Here is a 22,979-nt window from a genome sequence, read left to right as displayed (position 1 = left end):
TCATGACTAAATACAACCTTTATTATAGAAACACCAATAATAGAAAAATAAAGAGCATATCTTACTTTCATAGCAAATTATTTTTTATCAACCATGTATTATAGCAAGCTAGAAGTGATCAACCAAACCATCTTCATCCACTCAGGATGCTGAACTACATCTCTCTTCCTCTTTCAAACACAATTAACAGCTGTTTATTAATTTGGGCTTTTCCATCAGAGAGCTAAAGGGACTGGCAGAAATTAAATCTTGCTTTATCAACTTCTTGGCAATTTGTCTGACATCACCATGCTCATGGGATGCCCTCATACCTGCCTTGGGTGTGCAAGAGACCACAGTGAGTGGTCTGGGCTGAGAGCTACGGCAGGGCACTGGGGAGCTGCGGGGCTGTGCTCACCTCCTGGTCACTGTGAGTGGCCCCACCGCATCCCGACCAGCACAGGCTTACAAGCAAGTTAAGCATAGCTTCCCTGATGGGATGCATCATGACATCACGATCAGTATTTTCTTCAGGGATGCAACCCATCTGAATCCACAGCTGGGGGAAAAAGTGAGCTGGGGCTGTTGCAGATTGTCTTAAGTGTTACTGAATCCTTCTATATTTTGTGTTTGTTTGTGAAACAGTTAGCTATAGGAATATCTTGATTTTAAGAAGTTAGCCTCTACGTTAGCATTGTGTTAGCACTTACTGACCAATGATGTATGGGTTGCTGTGCTGCTTGTTATCAGAGGCTGTTACTTGAAGTCCCTATTCTCTGCACCGTGCTAGCCTTAGTCCTTACTCTCCAGACCATAACCAGAGCACCTAGGTTCTACTGTATATAGGATATATATTGGACACTCGGCAACAAAACTTACTTCTAAGGTGTTCTGAAGTGAACTACCTTCATTATAACACTAAAAAGCACACCTATAGGTCAAGACCACCCTTGCCCCGGTGAAGACCCTTCCTCTGCACAAGTGTAGTAACAGACGAGAATGACACATATTATAATTATATGCAAATCACTAACCAATCATTGTAACTGGGAGCGTAGTACCTTGTAATTTTTGTGTATAAATGTAACAGTGAAATCAGCACAGAGTGTGCTTGATTTGTGGAGATGCCACCTAGCACCCAGCGCTGCAATGAAGAAGCACCTGCTTATCTGCTTCGTGTAGCTGGGTTTTTGTTCCCCGGCTGACAGGGCTGCTGGTCTCACACATTGCTGGTCACTCTGGGACCCAGCTGCAGCCACGTCCCCTCCCACAGCAGACTGCACCCTTCTCTCGGCTCTCTGGGTATACGTGCTCATGCTGACCATATGAAGGGTTTTGGCATGCAGACTTTTAGGGCAGGTTGGTTGGTAAACCCTTGTCCCAAGCAGTGAGCAAGTTACTGAACGAAGGTCTGACTATGGCAAAGAGCAGCCCTGGAAGGGAAGCAATCTGCCAGCCTTAGAAAATACAGTTTTAATTTACATCCATATTGACAGGAAGCAAAGAAGCTGTGCACTGCTGCCCTATTTTACAACTATTATGGCCCAGCTAGTGTATGACTAGTTTACCATAAGAGCTTCTCCTTTGTATGGTGCTCTTTTAAGGAGTTTTTGCTCAAAATGTTTCCTCAGACAAGATACTTAAAAGAGAAACTCTGGCAAGACCATGACCAACTACACCTGTAGAGCCTCCCCACTGGGAGGAGGACCTTCAAGCAGCTCCCTTAGATAGCAAAGTGTCAGCCAAATATCTACCTAAATTCTGGCAGAAAATACAGGCATCAGCTTTAAAAGCTGCACATGACAACTCAGGGAGCAGCTGGGCCATCTAATTCTAATTCAGCACTAAATTCAGAGAGGCAGCCCTCCCTGCTGTGCTGGCACGCTGGCACGCAGCCCCGCTTGCAGGCTGTTGGTGTGGTTTGTGGTCAGGGAAGGGAAGGAGGTGATGGCACGCAGGCTGGGCTGCAGGGAAGAGAAAGGTTGCACTTAGGGGCTGGGATCTCCTCATGCAGAAAGGAATTCTCCAATGGATCCTCTATGAATGTAAAGCACTAACTCCATTGGATTAATTTTGCTGCATTTTGGCAACGTTTCATGGGAGCATCCAATTGTTTCATCGGTTTATACCATGTGCACTTCACTCGTGCTGTCTAGAGCAAGCCCAGGGTTTTATTTATCTAGAACGGGCAGTATGCAGCCTCATAAAAATAGCGAACATAATAGCAATAGAAAGCGTAAGAACAAATCAGGTAAACCTGAATCCAAACATTGTTCAATAACAAGTTTGCTTCACTGTAGAAAGAAAAATGTGTGGGGAAAAAGACATTAACCTTGCATCATCAGTAAAAATGCCAGAGGGTGTCAGAGGATTAAACACAGAATTATCAGTCATAAAGAACAGTTTTCTCTCCTCATGTTGTTGATATCAAACATTGATATCAATGAGGATGGATCAAACATAGAGATTTTTCAGTACAGAACATCACAAGAAAATGCTTGGTATCGTATTAGTAGAAGTAACTGTACTATACAGATCATAAAACCCAACAATCCAAAGAACACATGAAATAGGACACAGTTTTGAATGGGAAAGGTGACTATTGATCACCAGTCAGAACAGCTTAGGCTCAGATCATGTGCGGTCCTGAGCTTTTTAGGTCCTTCTTGTTAAAATGTCCACATGTAACTGTTGGGGACAGTAACATCACTATTGCATATATAGGCTCATTTTTGAAGGGAAGCTCTTTACACATTTACCTTTCCCACTGGACATCTCATCAATTCTTTTGTTTTTTAAAAGGTGATTGCTTTAATCAAGTATACAAATCTGCTTTCTAAACAACAGATTAATAGTATTAACTAACCCTGAGAACTTAGAGGGATTTTATTAAGCCAAAGGCGTGATCAATGCCACTGAGCTCAGTGGGCTGCTTGTCCACTCACTGTGGGGAAAGGTAGGGAGGTGAAAATAAGCTAGGTAAAGTTCACTAAGCGATGTTAACAGTGCTGGTCTTTTACAAAAAAAATAATTGAAATACATTTCAATGTGAGTATTCAACTGAATACAGTTCAAATCACTGTATCCGTATTAAAGGTTTGGGAGTTAGGTGTTGTTTCTTGCGCCACTTTACCTTATAATCATATTCAGCTGCCTCCGTCGCTTGCCGCTCATTCTGACTTCTGTCTTATGTTTCTCCAAGTGCAAAGGTGCTTCAAAAAGGTATTTATCTTTCTTATTTATTGGTTCATTCAGACTCAAAGGGAAAATTTCTGGAGACTGTTAATTACTTCCACAGCTATGTATTATGTCCATTATGGAACCATATGACCATGTTTCCTGCTTGACACAGACCAGCATCTTTTAGTAATTCATGGAACAGAGGGATTTCTTTCCTTTCCTAATTTAAATAAGTAATTTCTCAATGGTTACATACTAGTAAAATATCAAAACTATTTAAAAATACTTAAGGGAAATTAACCTCACAAGATACTATCATCAGTTTTACCCAGTGAAAATCCATTGAGGTTCCATCACGATTAATAATTGCTCAGGATCTGGTCTATTATTCATGGAAATTAAATTAGCTCCCAGCATTTCTATTTTGTTTAGGTCCAGATTAAATTAACAACACGGAACTTTTGCAGATGACTTCAGTCTTTCTTTTGTTTAATGGGTACTACTCCATAGTCCTTTTCCAGGTAAAATTTAAGCCATTGCCCTAACTCCTAAGGGGGAAGTGTGCTCTTATTTGATATTATTTTCTCTTTTGTAAATTTTTTTAGATATAATTTCTTATCATTTTGATGTAATTTTTTGCAGTGAACAGATTGCATGGTGCATGCGTGTGTGTCTGTGTGTGTGTCTGTGCACATTTGTGCATAGGTTCAGCTTTGTAAATCTTCTGTGACAAGGTTTTCCTTGTTACAACAGGGAACATTAGCTGAACCTAATCTCACAAGCAATTACTACTTTCCTGCCTTCATCATTGTCTTAGCAGGAAATAGACTACACAGTATTTCAATTACTGTGCTTTAAAGCAACTCCAAATTATTTCCATATGAAAATCCAGCCGCTGAGCTGGAAGCACACTGGTAGCGTTCTCTCCTGGGCAGAGTTTGCCCGAGGCTGCGCAAGCCCTTATTTCCCACAGAACCCTTGAACTTACAGCGTCAGTGGACTTGCATTTGCTCATGGACCTTGTGCAGGTCTGCCAGAAGTGTGGCCACCGAATCCCTGGCATTTCCATGAGCGTGGTGTCTTCCCAGATGAAGAGAGGTCACAGTGCTGCCATCTCAGCAGAGGGGCAGATTTACTGAGTTCAGTGGCGGTCACTGTAACAGGTCCATGTCTGAATAGGAAGCGGGTGATTCATGAGCTCTAGCAAGACCATGAAATATTAAATTCCTTGAATTTATCAAGGACATTCACGCCAGTCCCCATCCATCGCACTGGCACCCTTAGTACCAGCCCACGTGTCACTGTGCTTTCAGACCCTCGTGTTCGCTCTCTCCATGTCGGGTTGCACACACGTGGCAAAGGGATGCTGTGCCCGGAGCACCCACCGGCGAGCGGGGTGGCTTGGCCAGGCGTGGCAGATGGATGGAGTGACTGCCTCCAGCTGCCTGCCCAGTTCTGCTGCGCAGACAGCTCAGCTGCCCGCCTGTCAGCTCTAGAATCGCGCAGTTTGCAGCATAACACCTAAGGATAAACTTACCAGCATCAGGTTGTTCTGACATGCTGTGCTTTAGGAGGCTGCAGTTCAAGAACTATTGGCCAGAAGTTCAGACATCTTTGCAGCAAGGCTGAGACGAGCAATGACAAGCAATAACATTGGCACATACTGGTCAGGCAGACCCTATATGACCTCAGTTGGGTAATCTTCCCTTATTTGCATACACAGTCACTGGAAACTGGAAAATTTTCTAAAAATACTGCCTCCAGAGTAAGAGTCACATATTTACCACTGTGTCCTTGTGAAGGGCTTCGCAGGAAAAAGCCACGAACTGAGGAAGTGTAACCCTGTTGTAGGGCTGGTGAGAACTTGCTTGTGAAGGGACGTCACACTTACACTTGCTCCGAGACTTCAGCACACACAGTGTTCCCGCAAGGCTTTCACTGAGCTCTGATTTAACGGGGTTGTCTGTAGCTGCGGACCTCTGGTTTATACACACGAAGGTTGCATTACTGGACTCATCTATTTCAATAAATCTAAATGCTATCTTTAACAAACCTGATGGATTTTCTGGGGGATAGTGATACAGCTCGCTTTAAGCTATTGTTAGGCATCTGACTTAGGTGGTCTGAATTGCCTCCTTTGTCAATAATATAAAGAACTTGGGCCCCTCACTTTCGTTGTCTGGACTACATCTAAATTAGATGCTAAGAATAGCTTAAAGTAGACAGTGTGAGTCCTCTCCTTCCCACCTTAAAGAAATCGCTTCCAGAAACTTCCACTAGCTTTAAGCACATGGTGTCATCCCACTTGAAAATGTGGCTTCAGGCCAGCGAGATTGTCAGACAGAAGCTAAAACTCCTCTGACTTCTCTGCTGGCTGCGCACATTCGGAAGAAGGGCACCTCAGATACGCTCATATCCTCTATGCGGCTTTCTTCTGGAGATCAGGAAAGTGGCAAACACAATGACAAACAATCCCAGGATACTCAGGCCCACTGCAATGGGAGCTGCTTTGCTGTTTTTATCAGGAATACATTCTTCTTCTGAAAGTAAAAGATCAGAGAACGTGTTATAACAGAACACCATACTCCTCGACTATAAATCTATATTCCAGAAAAGCTAACAAATATAAAGCCTGAAGTTCTCAAGACCTTGATTTCTTTTCTTTTCTTTTGTTTTTTCTTTTCTTTCTTTTCCCTGAGCTATACTTACTATATTTTCATCTGTGGTGAACATTGTTTCAAGAAAACAATACTTGCCCCTTTTGAAATAGCTACATGCTTTATGGGAGAGTGACTCTGCTCTTTCATGCCCGCAGTAAGTGTTCTGCCATCAAGATCAGCACACATGCAGCAGAAGGTTTTCCTGCTGGTAGCAGATGTGGAGCATCACACTACAAAGTGCAAGTCTAAAAGTAAAGAGCAAGACACACCCTGCATGGACAAAAACGGCTCCTATGTGGCACCTAATTGCTTCTGCCCAGTAAAAAGGATCAAGCCAGAGAAGGAAGCCCATAGTCCAGCACATCATTAGCGCAGCAACGATCCTAGTTAAGGCACTCTTTCCTAAGAAAAAACAAATTCTAATTGTTCTCTGTGTTTAATTCAGATTATTTGTGGATAATTGTGGCTGACTCAGAACATCAAGAGATTAGGAAGGCAGAAGCCTTGGACTTAGCCCAGGGGATTGCTTTAGCAGTATCATTGTAATTTTATTGTACATATGATGAAATCAGAAAAAGTGTTGACACAAATAATATCTTTTAAGAGCCATCCAAAGATACATTCACTCCAAACATACCTCTTAGCTACAGAGGGGGCAAATTCTGACTTCCTCAGCCACCCCCTACCCAAATGAATATTCAAGCCATCCTCTGATTAAATGGAAACTCATTATGTAAAAATGAACTGACAGATTGGGGTAAATTGACGGCTTTCCTACGAAGAGACTGCACCATCTGGGTCACTGACCTAAATGGAATTTTTACCCAAGTAACAATGGCAGGATCAGTCTCGAATTCACAATACAAGTGTAGCCCTGGGAGTGAAGGGAAGGTCTGGGAATGATCACGAATGTGTTATCCTGGAACTGGATCAGACAGACCTACATCTTCCATCTGATCTACAGGAATGGACCTTCCTTGGGCTCCAGGGAAAGAAAGACCTCTAGTATGATGCTTTGAGTGGGACCTGAGTAGCAAACTATCTTCTAAGTCGGGTAGCTTGATCAGCTAAACTCCACAGCATATCCCAGCTCAGCAGTGAATCCAGTTTGTACCCAGATCATGAGGGAGATCCAGCACCCTCCAGCCCTTTCACTCTGTGACTGCTCCAAGGCAGATCTCAGCAGTGCTCCAAGACAAAAGCCTCTGGTGTTATTGCCTCATTCTGATGACTATGCTGGCACAGATTGTAGTTTAGCTTTGGCTTTTCCCCAAGGGAATCTTTATGCTGAAGGTTGGCAGCTAGCCCAGGGAGCATGTGGAGTGCATGACATCACGCCACAGCTCCAGAGCATCCGCACAGCTCTCCCCAAAATCTGATCCAGATGGTGATTTCATGTCATGCAAAGGCACAAAGCCAAAGGCATCAGCCCTCTAGTAGATGCTGCCTTTTAAAAGCTTTGTCTGGTTAATGTAACCTGCTCTTAAGGAAGTGAGCTGAAAAATATTTGCATTTGAGTATTGCAAAAGCCAAAGATGTTTGAATTGGCCATTTGGAAAAAGCCACAGGTGTTTGAACTGGATGAAACCTTGGGCTGTGAACTCTAGAAATTGTTTCTGATACACCAAAGTGTAGTTCAGAAGACACTTCTACAGCTTTCCAGACTCAAACAGGCCAAGGTATTGATGTAATCCTTCTGCAGTCTGTACAAAATTGTTAGGAACTTGAAACCAATGATCATTAGCGTTTTCTTTTTCTTCTCTTTTTAAATGTAAGCAAATCATGAGCAACAGAAGTGAAACTACCATGGACACCCGTGGGGAAGAGACTGGTGATATGTGTAGAGTCATTCCTTCACTGGGGATTTTGCCTTTCAAAACATGCATGTACCGCAGAGGTACATAACAGTTTCATAACTATTTCATGGCCACTGGGGAATTACTTCAGAGGTGGCAGCTGCTATCTCAGCCATTTGATTAAGAGCAAAACTAATTTAATTTTGTATATGGTATTGATTAGCAGAGATTAGCCTGGCCTTGGTGGTCGTGGAGAGGTCTTCCTAAGCTCTGTCTCTGCTAGAGGTGAGGCCATACTAAAAGCTATAATTGAACACACTCATTGTACAAATTCAAATGGGAATGTAGGAACCAGATGGGATCCCATGAGTTGTTCCAGTTCAGTATTATCCCATGAAAACCTATTCATGAGAATGAAAGCATAGATTGGATTCTGTGTGGCTTTTAAGAACTTAAAAGAAAATCATGCAAAATAAAAGGTCCATGTCTTAAGCCCCAAATGTTGTTTCCCATTATATTCTTTTGAGAATAAGAAAGGCAGACAAAATGATGACTTAACAAAAGAAGAATCATCAAACAGAGCCAAACCGCATCAAATGACAGATCTAAACTGAAAAGGTGGCAATATTTTGTAAGCATGCAGAAAGTCAAATGTCAGAAGAAGGGAGCGTTGTATTAGTGCATGTGAAGGGCTGGAGAGCTGATAAGCCTATCTGTCCACCTGAGTTCTTGCATGGAAACATCCTGAGAAGTCACAGATGTACAAGTTGAAAGAAACCACAGGGTCCTATCTAGTCCACCTCTCTGCTTTTTGTAGGATCTTTCATGCATCTCATAGGAAGTAGGGCAGCAGACCATGAGAGTGTCCATACTGTGGGACACAAGGGTTTCCTGGTGCACCCAGAAGTCCTGGACCCCACAGCCTGGCCAGGTCCTGGCTACATCACTGGACAAGAAACAAGGATGACAACACCTCACTTCCCTGTGGAAGGAACCCCAGATGTGGGTGCAGGGTAGAAGCTGTGATGAGCCCCAATACGTTCTGCCAGTGTGGGCAATCCAGAGACCAGAGGAGTCAGTACTGGTCTCTCTCCGTCTTTTAGTGAGCTACATGGTTGCCTCTTTGTGGCTGTACTCAAGAAGACAAACTGCAGAGATGAGCATCACATTTAGTTCTGAAACTGGAAGCATGCCAACCGTGCTTCTCCTCAGAAGCACATTTCATCACATCTAGACACAGCTGCTCTGGAAGCATCATCCTGCATTCAGAAATATCCTTTATTAGCTGGCAGTTTTGCTGCTGCAGCTGTGGGACATCATGAATGTTGAGAGCCTTTCAAAATAGCTAAAATCTGACTATATCAAGAATAGTGACTTTAAACTGACCCTTGGGCAATGCAATGGTGGTGAACACACCTCCACTTGGTCTGGGAGAAAATGGGTGAAGGATAATATTGTGGCTGTAGAGCTGAACATATTTAATGAGGAGGTGAAACAGAAGGTACTGAACGCAGGAAGGAAAGATAATTTTCCGTCTTCCATAGGTACTAGCACTGTGTTGAAATGACTCAGAAAAGGGTGAGAATACAGCAGCAGGCAGGCCACGTTACTTGGGGACCATTACAGAGCTGTGATTGTGCTGTAGGTGTAGCAGAGTCACCGCGTGTGTATGGTGATGATCTAGCAGACCGTACCTGCCAGGCTACCAGCACTGACACGTAGATCTCGGAAGGGTGGAAAAGGGGTCATTCTACTTACCTTTTCCAAACTGGTTACCAACAATATCAAATGCCTGCAGCTGCATATTAACAAAGAGCAGCTGGAAGCCCTTCTCCAAGCCGAAGGTTTGCTTGCTGGCACACTTAAAAGAATTCCCCAGCTTTGTTGTAAACAGCTTCTCATGTATGCTTGCATAATAAAGCATACCTGGAGGCCATAAAGAGAGAGAGAAATAAGAATCCACGCTCACTCTGTTGGAACCAACATCTTTCTGAGATCAAACGGAGGATCCCCATTGCTTTGGCAGAGCAACAATCCCAGATGTAACCAAAGCATGGACACTTTCCCCACAAAGTATCAATTACATTTCTTCCACATTCAAATGAGTGGTTTTTCTTATTTAAATTTAAATAAAAATTTAAATAATTGTCAATGGGCAACTCAGCTGAGCTTGGGTCTGAAAAAGTGGCTAAAATTTCAGGTGCTTTTTCAAATCTTACTTTAACAACCTGAGTGTGCAGGAAGGGGTTAGGATTCTCACAGGAGCAGTCAACTATCTTAGATCTCCAGCGTATTTCCAGACAAGAAAGATACCGCCTCTAGCGTGGGAATCTGACATATCTAGTCTGTATTGCTTTATGTATTAAATATGTTTTTAAACATATTTCAGTGTCACGGTACTTTATGAAAAATATGGCTCAAGTTCAAAGCGTGAAAAGATCTTGTAACCTGGGCATATCCTTCATGCACATCCTCCTTTGAAAGCAGATATACCAGCTTCAGACAAAACCATCCACATCGCCAGCTCTGCATCACTGATCTCAACCGCACCTGCCGGCACAACAGCGCGCAGCATACTCTTGGTCCTCTTCAGTCAGAATCAGTGCGCCAGTACAACAGTACACCAACACACCGGTGTGCACTGATACAGTTAATTCAGTCATTTTTATCTTAGAGAAGATACGGGCTTGCTCACAGCAAAAATACTGCTGGCGGACTGTGAAATGGCAATGTCTGGCAGAGAGGGGGTAACAAACAGCGAGGGACAGCAATGTCTCCTGCCAGCAGCACTGCGAAGGACTCAAAGTATATCTGAGGATTTAAAAACTTACAATTAAGCTGATTAGTTTGCATTTGCTGCAATTTACACTTAGCAGTGCACAGGAAAACCTTGGTCATTTACACTGAGAACATCCCTAGGAGGCATGCCCTCTGGATCAGCTTTTCTTTTACTTTAATTGCTGTAGATCAGAATAGGCTCTGCTTGGGCTAATGAAAGCGCTCATCAGTGAGGAAAAAAATAGGCACTGAGCTTCCAAAAAGCACAGTGGTATTAGGACACACCTGCATGAGCCCATGATTTGTTTTTCTCCTTTAGGGACAAAAGTCAATCCAAATACTTATGAGTAACAGAGAAGTAACATAACATAATCGTTAACCCATCACAGACTTGATATATTGGGAAGAATTTGTGCAAAATTAACGTCAGAAAATCTGAAGCGATGGTTCAGATTTTGTCCCTCTGACTTAAGTGATGTTCTCTTAGCATTTGTTCAAATGGCAAGAAGCAGGGCTATATAGGAAAAAAGAAAACCCAGTCCCCTGAGAAAAGCACAGACAAGGTCTAGGATTTCAGGATGGTTTGAAGAACCTCAGCCTGGGTCCAGCTCTTAATTTTGCTCAACCAAAATGTCAGACATCCCTGTCCATGTTGGTGTATTTGAAATCTGGATCCAGCCCTGCATTTCTGTGATCCAGATACTGTATTAATTTAGTTTGCTAATGAGATTGGAAAGACATGTGCACCTGAACTGGCGTCACAGCATTTTTGTGTGTTTGCAGATAAAAACTTAGAGGACTGTTTTGTATCCTAAATTTAGGTTTGAAGTAATGTCTATTCTGAAAGAGGTGGGGCAGGTGAAGTTTCTGAGGACAAAAGAAAAATTGATCAATTCTGATGCAACTGCACCCTGGTCCCTTCTCTTCCATTTTCATACCATAAGTTTTAAGTGAATGACTTGTTGAAAGCCTGATAAAACACATAATTTGCAAAAGCCATTGTTTTAAAGGTATGAAAGCCTATCCCACACCCAGAACAGTATGATATGAAATTAATACCGTGTAAAAATCACTGACCTTCGGAAGATAACTGTAATCTGGACTCAATTTTACTGACGTAGTACACTGGAGCTTGCTGTAAAAGAAGATACATCTTTTTTCATCCTCGTAATTGTGAAAAACATACAGTTCAATACAGTTCACCAGAGCAAAATGGTCATGAAGAATTTCCCAAAGAAACACATTTTAAAGCATCGCTTTCAAGACCCAAGAACCAACTTGCTTGGATGTATTGCTTTTTCTTTTCCAAATCCTCCATCTAATAGCTAAGACACAGGGTAACGCAACAGTCTCGGCTGCATCACCAGTACTTCTCAGTTCCATGAACCTGGACCACGCAGGTGCCATTTCACACGCTGCTCAGGCCAGATCCTGTGGGAACCAAAAGTAAGAGGGAGCTGAGCAAATTGTATACGTGGCACAAATCGACAGACACGTGATAAGGCCATTTTATTCTTAATCACCTGTTCTGCTTTCATTGCAAGAGCCCACAGCACTCTCTTGAGCAATCCTGCGCTGAATTAACCCGCGCTGACCTGCAGCCTGGCTGCTGGCAGGACCCCAGCCCGCACCTTCAGAAGCACTCGGGACCCTTGGTGCTGCAGCGCGCTTTATGCACAGATGCCCTGTGGGTGAGCAAACCGCAGAAAGCAGCAGTGCCTCTGCGTTCGTCACTGTTTTGAATGGGGAGAGGTCAGCAGCAAGCTGAGAGCTGGGAACTCACCTCATGCCAGTACCACACTCATTTCCTATTTTGCCAACCGCCATCACTACAAACGAGGAAACAGCAACCTGGATGTGCAGGGGAGAAATAACTCTTTTTTTCCCCCCTGCTGACACTGTTGGTTCTGGCTGGCTTTTTTTTGAATGTCTATGGACTGCTGACATGGAAAGCACCTGGTACAACATCAGAGAGCAAAACTTCCAGCTAAGTGTCCTGTCTGCATGTGCCCTAAAACCCCGGTGCAGCCTGAATGCTGTCCTGCCCCGGACTGTCACTCAGGGAGAGCCAGCCCTAGGAGCTTCTCCCTGGAAGTGGTGGTGGAGCACAATGCGAGTCTGTGTAGCAGCCCTGCCGTTCGTTGTCATTCCAGCTGCGAGCACACAGGCACTGGTGAGTGCAGCTGGTGGATAAATGGCAGCAGAAATGAATGTACCCAGTTTTAACGTTACGCAGTTTAAAAGCCAGTAGGATGACTTGGGAAAGTTTAAGAAAGAAATACACCAGAGAAGAGGTTCTCAGCGTTAATCCTACTTAAAGAAGTCAAATATTGCCCTTTTTTTGGTGGTGGCAGCACTATGTTCTGTTTGTTAAGAACTTTGCTTGGGGAAAACACCCGCTCCTACTTGTGGGTGGGTTACAAAACCTCCTTGTTTCAAGTTCTTGGCCAAAGGCAGCTGGCAGGGTTGAGCACCGAGCCAGCCGCTCGCCTCCCGCAGCACCAGCGCCTGACCCAGCTCCTCCTTCACCGGAGAAAATCGGGAGTGCCACCACTCCAGGTTCAAAGTGGTTAGAAAGGCTGTGGGAGCCAAACACATAAAAAAACCAGCAGCAAAATGACTTCTTATTAACCTGAATTTCAAAGTCTGAGCCGAGTCCTGCTATGCTCTTGAGGGTTATCTGTAAGCGAAGGGCGGATTGCCCAGTGCTGTGCCCATAACCACCTCCTTCAGGGCAAGACAGGTCAAGTGCCCCCTGAAGGCTCGCTGCCCTCTCCTTGGCTGCCCAGGCTGGGGCTTTCACGGGTACTTGAATCCCCAGACTTTTTCTAAGGATCCTTGTAACACAGAAAACGCTCCCTTTGTGCAGGAAGGGCACGTTTAAAGCAAACACTCACGTTCTGAACTGAACGTTTGTTTTAAAACAGCTCCTTGATTTTTTACCTCACTTTTCCTCTGTAGCTTTTAGAAAACTTTCTGCTGTAAACTAAGATCAGGACCATTATTAATTGAAATCTCTTCTCTGCTCAAGCATTAATGACTCAGGTGTGGTATAATTTGCCTCTTGGACTTTCTATGGAAATGACTGATGAACCATTTGTACTTTTCTTGATTCCCACTGATTTGAGCTTGAAACCAGGCTGTAAGGTTGACGTTTTGGCTTGGCTAACTGAAGGAGGCAGATAGGCAGTGGTGGCCAGGTGCAGCTCCGAACTGCAATGGAGCTCCGGGACACAGCCCTCATGCCCAATACGCTCAGTCAGAGTCTGATGGGATCCAACCCATGCTGTATTCCTCCCTGCCCATTAACGACCTTATACACGGTATTAACATCTGTCCTTAGCCCTGCCGGCATCATCACCCAGCCCTTATTAGCTTTCAGACAAACAGTACTGCGTGCTGCCTCCCAAAAAGTGTAAACTGTGTAAATGTCTGAGGGAGCGAGAGGATGGCAGCACTCAGCAGTTTTTTCTTGTGGTTACAACAGCAGCATCATTCTTGGCAGCTTGTCTTAAAGACTCACCCACATACGACGTGGTCCTAGTGGGGAACATGGTACCAACAGCCACAATGTCAAAAAAAAAGCTCATTCTCCCATTGTGTGAGCAGGGCCTCTCTCTCACCCAGGTTTCTCTGTGTACTTACAAGTCTCTCTGGTGTGGAGCGTTTTAAGGGCACTTACCTACAATTTTGTTGCTGTAGTTCACTTGTTTGGAAATTTCCACCCAGAAATTAGGCCCCTTCAGCTGCAGATGGACTGTGGCTCCTTAAAATTGCACAGGTCACCCTTTGGATTGAACAGCCACAGCCGGCTTCTAGTTGGGCAGCTGTGATACTTGGCATTTATGGGAATCAAATGAGTCACCTCGTCTGCCCTTAGGTGGTCCCTGAGACACCATTTCCTAACAGCAACCTGCTAGTGCGAGTCAGAGCCCCCGGCACACCCCCCTGTTCTGTGCAGGGACCCCAGCCCAAAGCCGTTCCCTCTGTCCCACTCCAATGCAAACACCAGACCTGGCCATGCCTCCCACTAGATTTTTACCTCTGTAAAAATGCGACTTCTGTGTTGCTCGAGGCCGTGTCTAGACTGTGTTGCTAGCGAACAGCTTTAACACTGTTAACACAAAGGATGGCAAGGCACTGCACTTCCCCTTCATTGCACGTATGAGCCTTTCCAAACTGAAAGTTCAAATAGACAAGACCTGGTTTAACGTTGAAGTTAGCACTGCACTGAGCAGGGGGTTGGACCAGGTGGCCTCCAAAGGGTCGTTTCCAACCTGAATTATTCTGTGCTGCTGTGAATCTAGCCTCTTGGGAACAACAGGAGTGATAGTGCCTTATATACAGGTTTAAAACTAGCATAGAGATGGATAAAACACCTTCTCCCACAGCGCAAGCTGGATCAAAGGCAGCCTAAGCTCCAGCTCCCCAATCCCAAACACTCCTTCTCTCCAAATGCAACAAGTACCTTTGCAAAGGTGAGGTTTATAAACCCTCCGCTGAAAGTTATGCTCAGCTCAGCCTGCACCGTCCCGCAGCTCCCAGATGTCTGTGTCTCATTGGGGTTGACCACCATGTACTCCATCTGCTTCTGTGGAGAGAAGAGACATTGTGGGGCTGCTGCTGAGGAGCCGGGGGGGAAACTTAATCAGAAACATGCAGAGATTTATAGCTGCTTCTCCTCTGCACCCCCTCAGGGCTCTGTGTGGCTGAATGGCCAGGCCAGTGGTGGTGGCAGCCTAATTGCTGTCTGCCAGGGGGTCATTCCCCACTCGTAAACCAGCACTAGCCCTTGTCTGACACACCACCGAGCCGTTCCAGTGCATTAAGCTGGCAGAAATAAGAGTTTTCTGCTCATTCGGGTGAAGTGATATGATTCAGAGCAGGGTCAGATGAGCATCATTTTTGATTTAAAAAGAGAGAGCAGTGGGAATGCATGCCTGAAGGCAGAGGGAAGATCAAGACAGAGGCAGGCAGGGGTTAGATTGGCTTTGACATGTGTTGCTTCCTTGTACCACCCCGGCCTCCTCGTTATGCCCGCACAGTTCATCTCCAGCAGCTGGCAACCCACGCTGTAGTCTGAAACGAGAGCTCTGCAGCCCTGAATGTGGTCTGGCTCCTCCAGTCTCATCTCAAACACACCTTACTTTTGTAATAAACACCTCACCATGCTCTGGTGAGGCTGGGAATCATGCTCCCTCCCTGGCTTCTGCCAGGACGAGGGATGAAAATTACTTTTACCAATACTAGTTACTCATCCCACGTTAGACATATTCAAATGCCAAAAAAGAATATTTGAATTTGTAATGGGGATGGCTTGAAGCATATTAACTCCAGAGCCTGAGGATGTAACCCCACATATTGTATTAATGGAGGCTACAAAACCATAAATCTGAGGGACATCATCACCATTTCGAGTTTTATGACACCTGTTGTTGAATCATTCAGTGGATTACTGCTAGGGGAGGGTACCAGCTCTCCAGGACCCTTGCTCTGATCCAGCCTGGCAGCTCCTGTGATCCTAAAATCTCCACGCACCAGCATAAAGACAACCCACCCCTGAATCCCAAGTCTGTGATTTCTTGCTTTCATTGCAACTTGCAATGGCAAGCCCTTCACTGAAGTCAATTCAGATTTTAAATAGTCTCCCATTCTGGGAAACACCAATAACGCTTAAGGCTGATCCCCCCCCAGGATTGCTACCACACATACACCACTGAAATAAGAAAGCGCCCGTACACCCTACTGACGCCACCATACAAGCCAAAGTACAGCAGCTGAGATGCAGTGGCACAGAGAAGGCCCTCGACTGGTAGCAAACCGCTCACTGTTATCACACAAGCTAACTTCTCAAAATTGCTTTGAAAGAAGAAAAATAAATTCCAGCTAGCGAAGAAACAGTCACTACAAAGCTCAGCCTTGTAGGGCTTTTACCTCACCTTCAGTGAATTTTGAGCCATCAGCTGCAAACCCATGGCCGCTTTGATGCAGGTCCTGGTCCCATTGGAAACTGTGTACGTGCCAGTGGGGATGGGAGAAGGCTGTGGTGCTAAAGTGGGTCTGGCTGTCGTCGTAGTAGGTGGGATGGTTGTTTGAGTTGCTGGAGAAACAGTTGTTGTGTTGGTCGTGGCTGTGGCTGTTGGAGTTCTGGGCACTGTTGTTTGATTTCCTGACCCTGTGGCAGGCTTTACAGTTTGCATGGTGGTGGCTGCGGTAGTCGTGGCAGTAGCTGTCAGTTGCGTGTTTGGTGTTGTATGGTTTATGGTTGCATTTGTGGCTGCTGCTGTTATTTCTGTGCTCACACCTGTTCCAGCTTCCCTGCTGGAGGACGTAGGGTGTATGGTTGTGTTCACCACTGCAGGTGTAACCGTTTCCATTGCCTGGGCTGTAGCCTGACCAGCTGCAGTTGTGTCGTCTGCTGATGTTGTAGATGTCACCATGGGAGATACCTGGCTGGTCACGCGCACGGTGGCTGCTCCTGCCTGGGCTGTCGTGTGATGGCCTGGTGCTGCTGTGGCCTGGTGCTGGTCTGTTGGCTGTGCAGTTGTTCTGTGGCTTGTGGGTGTTGTTTTAGGAGAGCCGGTGCTGTTAAAATGAACGGTGCTGTCTTGATGGGGTGAAGGATGATAAAGGGAAAGTGGCTGAGCAGAAGTAGCCGTATGGTAGAAGGATACGGTTCCTGGAGACAGCTCGGCCCCCAGGGCCACTTCAGCAAAACAGGAGGAAAATGCTGCAAAGAACCAAATAAATCAGTAGTCCAGAAACCTTTACATTTAACATTTCTGTTGATACCCACAACATAGCCGCACCAATTTTGTTATCAAATGGGTGATATTATTTTATTCTTTCTTTGGCTCCAGTCATGATAGGAGAGTGAAAGCAGACACGCTGTGCAATTATCCATAACTTTTCACCACTCCCCCAATCTCCACACCTCTGAATATACCCATTGCAGTGGAAACACGTTGGCTCCCAGCTCCCCACACACTGCCTGTGCTGCTGAAGAGGCCAGAGGATGCCGGGGGTGTGAGCAGACCTTACACAATCCCCAGGCAGCACAAGAATTCCCTTCCAGGCAGTAGTATAGCGAGATTTGCTGGAAACAGATTTCATGGGTCTCAGGAAGATGAAGTAGGTGAAGGGGTGGTTGGTTACTTCCCAAAGAGCGTGGGGAAAGGGAACATTTTGTGTGTGTGAAAGCAGTGAGGCAGTGTAATGGTCTTACAGTGATTCACAATAGTCTGGGAAACCAGTTTGGGAGACAGGGAAATTCCAGATACTTATTTATGTTTTTGTTGTAGCCATGCCAGCTTAAACCCCAAAGTTCCTCCTGCTGGGAGGCACCCAAGGGGATGCTCCAAACAAGGCAAAACCAGCCCTCTTAGTGATGGGACTTGAGCAACGAGAAACAAATCTCAGGGTACAGCATCCAGGGGTGTTTTGGATCACACCTGAAAATAGTCACAGCACCAAAATTATGCTTCCATCTTATAACGTTTAAGAAACACGTCCCTTGCAGAACTGAAAAGGCTCCTAAATGTAAATAACAAAGCAAAGAAGAAGTAGGGAAAGTACACTGTAGAATAGAGGAACGTTACAACTTTTCTGCCTGAGTCTTTGCTTGTAGTAACCAACAACGTTCTGTAAAGATGAAGTCAAGCGAGAAGAAATCATAAATCACTGACATATATGAACTCCTTCCTGTGCATGAAGCTTCAGTTAAAAGCTGAATTAACTGGAAGACAGAGATGAATTCTCCAGTTTGGAGGCAGAAGGGACCCAAAAGTCCAAGACACCTCCTGTTCCTAGCAGTATGGCTCCACAGAGGATGCCCCAACATGTTGTCTAAGAATTTTATTGTACAATGGTTCTTCCAAAGGAATTTCTCACGGATCGATGTCAAAGGTTTGTGGCAGGCAGGTTGCTGAGATTCAGGTTTTAGGATCGATTAAGGCCAGAGGCACATTCAGAGTGGAAATGGCCGAAATCTCACAAGCTCTTCTTTCATTTATTTGTTTGTTTTCACTCAGCATGAACAGACATCTACAACAGTAGCTGTGTTCACAAAATCTCACCATTTTAGTATATATATGCACTACATAAGAATAATAAAACCTTCCGGGTTTTGTCTCAAATTCAAGATCAAACCCAAAGAAATGAGAAAAGGTATATAGATCTGAACCTACACCACAATTTTCCTTTAAAAATGGCTATGCTAGAGAAGAGCAGGTGTATAGGTATATACTCCATATTCCTAAAACTGTCTGGGTTTTGCCTCTGTGCTTTAGAGAAGACACTTGACTGCCAGTGCAGCTGTTACCAAAGAAGTGCAACTTGACACAGTTGAAAAGCCACAGAAAGGACAGGACAGATCCTTCTGTGAATTTTTCAGAAGGAACCTAAAAATGCCATAATTAATATGATACTTCAGTTAATTTTCTCACTTTCCCCTAGACTTCACCACACCTGCTGGCAGGGCTGAAAAGCAGATGACTTGTCTCCTTCTCTGTGTGCCAGTGGAAAATCAGAGCAGTTGCCACATACCAGCTATAGGTAATTGCATCGAAGTGTACTGGCACAACAAAAACAGAAAGGAAGAAGTTGCAGTTTCCACTTTATTTTCCCCTATGAGACTGCAAAATAACCCGCATTCAAATTCAAACAAGTCGTAAATAGTCTGTACTTCTTAGGGTTTTTTTAACAGATTGGTTTTGATTGCTGGCCAGGTAACATCTTATAGACACGGAGAGAAACGTTATTTCACTGACGTTTGAAAGCCACCAATAGCTTTTAAATTAAACTTCATTTTCCCCAAAAGGTCATTTCAACTTAACGATTTATCATTAGAAAAACACTCAGCCTGACAGGGTCACTGAGGGGTGAAGTCAGAAATGTCTTTGGGGTGCCCCGTGGCTTGTGGTCACCGGGTGACCTGCCAGACTGCTCCTCCAGCCTCCACGGCTCTCCCAAGCATCTCGGAGCTTCTCTCGGGGCATGGCCACACTGCTAAGCCTGTTGGCTTGGGTTGTCTTCTCTAAAGGCCTTTGGCTCCATGAGCTCTCAGGGATGGGTGAGGATTGCTCTCTGGTTGCACCTAATGGTCTTGGCTCGTCTTGGGTGGCTCTCGGGGGTAGTTCGGTAGCTCTGCTGTGCGAAGGGGCAGGTGGGCCCCTGGGGTGCCTGACCGACTCACCAGCTAAGGCCTGGGAGGCTTCACCATGGCTCCCACCGCATCGCAGGGAGCCTGGCACAGCTCAGCAACGGTGCTGCCTACACAGCTCCCAGCCCTTTGCATGGCTCTGCTGGAAAAAGGGGCCACAGAACAATGAACCAGCACAGCTCTGCACCCCTCTCTTAGTCTCTGGTTTTTTTTTTTCTTTGTCTATAAAGCTAGCTCAAAACTTCATATGACCAACATTCTGCTCAAGGGATGCATGCTCCCTGCACAAATCTTCCTCAAGCAAGCAGCTGCAATCCCCTCGTCTCACCTCGGCTTCAAAGTCATGTGTTGCAAATGCCAAGGGCTGTGCTCTGCCTAGCAAGCCCCCATGCATGCAGCGCTCCACAACAAAACTCTCAGAAAAGGATCAAGGCAGCTCTCAGAAATTCACTGTTCCCAGTCTGGGCTTGGAGCACCTATTTTCATGCTTTGGTGACAAGTTTCAGTCAATGCCAGCAAAGGAACATCACTGGTCTGCTCCCAGGCATTACGGTGGGAAGTGGAGTGCTCGGTGCCATCATCTGTCTGTGACATTTCTTAGCCTGCCACCCTGCAACGGGCTGGGTTCAAAAAGCCCTTGCTGAGGATTTCTTCCTCTTCTCACCTAACCACATGCTTGTGTTGCTCAGCAAGTTTGTTCCGCTTTATGCTGCCCAGAATAAATGCTCGTGTTCAGCTGACTGATTTTGTGTGGACGCAAAAATGTGCCCCAGCTCCTACAGTCACTGAAAACACTCTCACCGTCTCCAGCTGCTTTTAGTCCTTGAGAAACTGGAAAAAGCACCAGGGTTTTCTGAGAGGCTTTGGTACTGCCAGAGTTTCCTTCCAACATAGGAGCAGTTTCTTAAACCTCCAACCCATCAGACCTTTATCCCTTAAACTCTAGTGATGATTAATTCCCTGTCTGCACTGAAAGACGTGACTTTGTGGCATTAATAAAACGTCACAAAAACTATTTAAAGGAATGATCAAAAATGGATAAGGAACTTTCCAGTCAAAAAGATACTTGCTCACCACTGAGTTATTAGTGTTATTTCTTTCAGTCTGATCTCGCTTTTCTTCCCATATAATTTTGGGGCTACTTCAGCGGACACTGGCTATGGGGTGGGGGTGGGTAAGCAGGGCAGACACAGCAGGGGCTGCTTGTGGCCGAGTTCCTGGGCTGTTTCCCTGCTCACTGTGCTGGGAGGGGGACGGCTGTGTTACTGGTGTGATCCCAGTCTGCCGATGGCAAAACACACTGCAGAAATGCAGCGCCCTGCCAGCGAGCTCCAGCCTTTAGCTATTACACATTACATGCTCTGTCCTTCCTCATCTGGCAGATTTTGTACCGCTGCAGGTGCTGAGGGATGGCTTAACGTGCTGGGACATGTCCTTAATCAGGCTGGCTCCACAGATTTTCACAGAGCAGCACTGAGGATTGAACGGTGACTTTGATGTGCTTTGTCGTTGGGACAAACCCCAGCCTGCCTCCCCCAAGTCCCCCGCTTGCTTTCCTGATCACGCTCTGCATCTTGCAATGCAGACAAATGCATGGCTTAGGCAATGCTTCCTTGGTTTTTCTTCTGCTTGTCTCACTCAAGACTTTCAGTTAGTTCTGCTGCACTGGAAATTATTTTTAGTTAAGAAAAGCAGCCCAAAAAAGTCTGCTTCTGTCACCACAGAGTGCAAGGGAAAATACACAGGAAAACATCAGACTCGGTCTATACCAGCTGCAATCAAATGTAGTTACAGCTCTTTCTTAGCAGTGAGACTTAAGCACCCTTAGTGCTAGCAACAGAACTAAAGTTTTCTGTCTGTTAGGTGCTGTCCTGGCTGCAGGGAAACAAAACTAGCACAGTCTCTCTCATTTTTCTGATAGAACCGATGGAGGATGTTACTCACCACAAGTGAAGGTCAGCAAGATGAACTGCCGTGTGCTCCTCCCCATGGCCAGCACAGCTGCAGGCTTGAGAGATGAAGCTTCTCACCGTGGAGCCAGGTGGAAGGGAAATCAAGGTCTGGGGACTGAAAAGTTTCACTTGATGCAGGGAGCGCTCGGTCACGTGGCTGGAAAGGAGGTGGAGAGAGAGTTCTGTAAACTACTGAAGAAGGAAATAAATTATGGTTAGGAAGGAAAGTGAAAACAGAAAGGGCTGCTGTGCTAACTGTGGGGGCAACAGTCTCTCGCTCTGCAAGGCCACATAAAGCTTCACGCACCTCTCTCCAGTTTTGATAACCTGGTCCAGGCTGCACCTGTACCCCAGTAGAAGGTTACAACCTGTGAATCAGTACTTTCCCTGTGTTCTTTAAAAAAAGTACTTTCTTTAGTTCAAACTCTTTCTTTCATGCTGAGGCATAGAAGGGAGAGTTGTGACCTTGAGCCATCTCTGCAGGGAACGTGCTAGAAGGGAGACAGGGCTAAGCAAAACCCCCGAGGGGCTCTGGTCCCAGCTGGGGACTGTCAGCAGCCTTTGCTGGCTGGTTCAGTCTCGCTCCAAGGACTGAGTTTGTTGAAGGTGCATCAGCTGGGATGGCTCACCATTAGTGTTGCATCTAAACACACTCCTCAGCAAATAGCAACGCCCCACCTGTGTCCTGTAAGTGCCTCCTGCAGACCTGGGACAAGAGCTGCACGGACAGGTCCTGGCATGTATAGCCACACGCCAGAGATCTGCAACAGGAGAGCGTTATGCCTGCTCACATGTGCAGCCGGATTTCCAGCCCTGGGTCTTTGCCACGGGACCTGATTGGTGTGGGGAGACCAAAGCAAGCCCCGTACCTGGGATCTGGTGCGGTCCTAATCCTTCATTCTACCATACCAACACTGCACTGCAGTAACAGGGCAAGGCCAATGACCTGAAAACTCAAGTGAGGTGAAGTTTGCCCCCAGAAACCTGGATATTGGCTGAAAAAGGTTCTAATGTATTTTGCTCTCTCTATTTGCATTCCGTTTCTATATTCCCATTTGTACCTGCTTGCCCTTCTACATGATCCACAACACGCATCTGGGTCAGCTAGCGCTCCCTGACAGACCACTGTAGTCAAAGGTACACAGGTCTCTTGGGGGTAACTACGATAAAGTTATCCTACATCTTCCTTGCCTTACGGCTGCATCATTAGCACACGCAACAAGGACCTGCCAGCGCGAACCTTCGCACTCGGGTCCTAAGAGAGTCCCAGGGATTCAGGAACATGACTAGGGGAGACAGAAAAAACCCCCGCTGTGCCTTTTGTGACGTGCATGTTGGACAAATAAAGTTATATTGCACAAATGTGTGGATTTTTTTTCAGCTGTGATGATGTGCCTTTACTAAGACTTGTTTATTTTGAATAGAAAGAAAGCTCATTTGATTTGTTACTTCGTACAGAGACATCAACCACAAT

General features: G+C 45.5%; 1 protein-coding gene across 2 annotated transcripts; it reads right to left on the bottom strand.

The window, feature by feature from the left end:
- Positions 1-21,678, bottom strand: LAMP3 (lysosomal associated membrane protein 3). Of its 2 annotated transcripts, none has more exons than XM_027804264.2 (6): positions 21,498-21,678; positions 16,333-17,123; positions 14,862-14,981; positions 11,471-11,528; positions 9,374-9,541; positions 1-5,699 (listed from the first exon to the last, which is right to left on the bottom strand). In XM_027804264.2, exons 1-6 carry the CDS (start codon positions 21,541-21,543, stop codon positions 5,560-5,562), a joined length of 1,323 nt encoding a protein of 440 aa, XP_027660065.2. In that variant the 5' UTR covers positions 21,544-21,678; the 3' UTR covers positions 1-5,559. The 2 variants fall into 2 exon arrangements, with proteins under 2 accessions (XP_027660065.2, XP_005438540.2); XM_005438483.4 differs by having other exon boundaries at positions 14,862-14,984; positions 21,498-21,675.
- Positions 21,679-22,979: the final 1,301 nt, after the last annotated feature.

Source organism: Falco cherrug, chromosome 11 (genome assembly GCF_023634085.1).
Source record: "Falco cherrug isolate bFalChe1 chromosome 11, bFalChe1.pri, whole genome shotgun sequence".
NCBI classification, from domain to species: domain Eukaryota; kingdom Metazoa; phylum Chordata; class Aves; order Falconiformes; family Falconidae; genus Falco; species Falco cherrug.
This window is presented reverse-complemented; position numbering and strand designations above follow the sequence as displayed.

Coding starts and splice junctions, on each gene's coding strand:
- LAMP3 (XM_005438483.4), bottom strand. CDS start 21,543: ATGGGGAGGAGCACACGGCAGTTCATCTTGCTGACCTTCACTTGTG. Junction 17,124..21,497: donor CTTGCTGACCTTCACTTGTG/GTGAGTAACATC, acceptor GGTTCTTTGCAG/CATTTTCCTCCTGTTTTGCT. Junction 5,700..9,373: donor TGGTAACCAGTTTGGAAAAG/GTAAGTAGAATG, acceptor TTTTACTTTCAG/AAGAAGAATGTATTCCTGAT.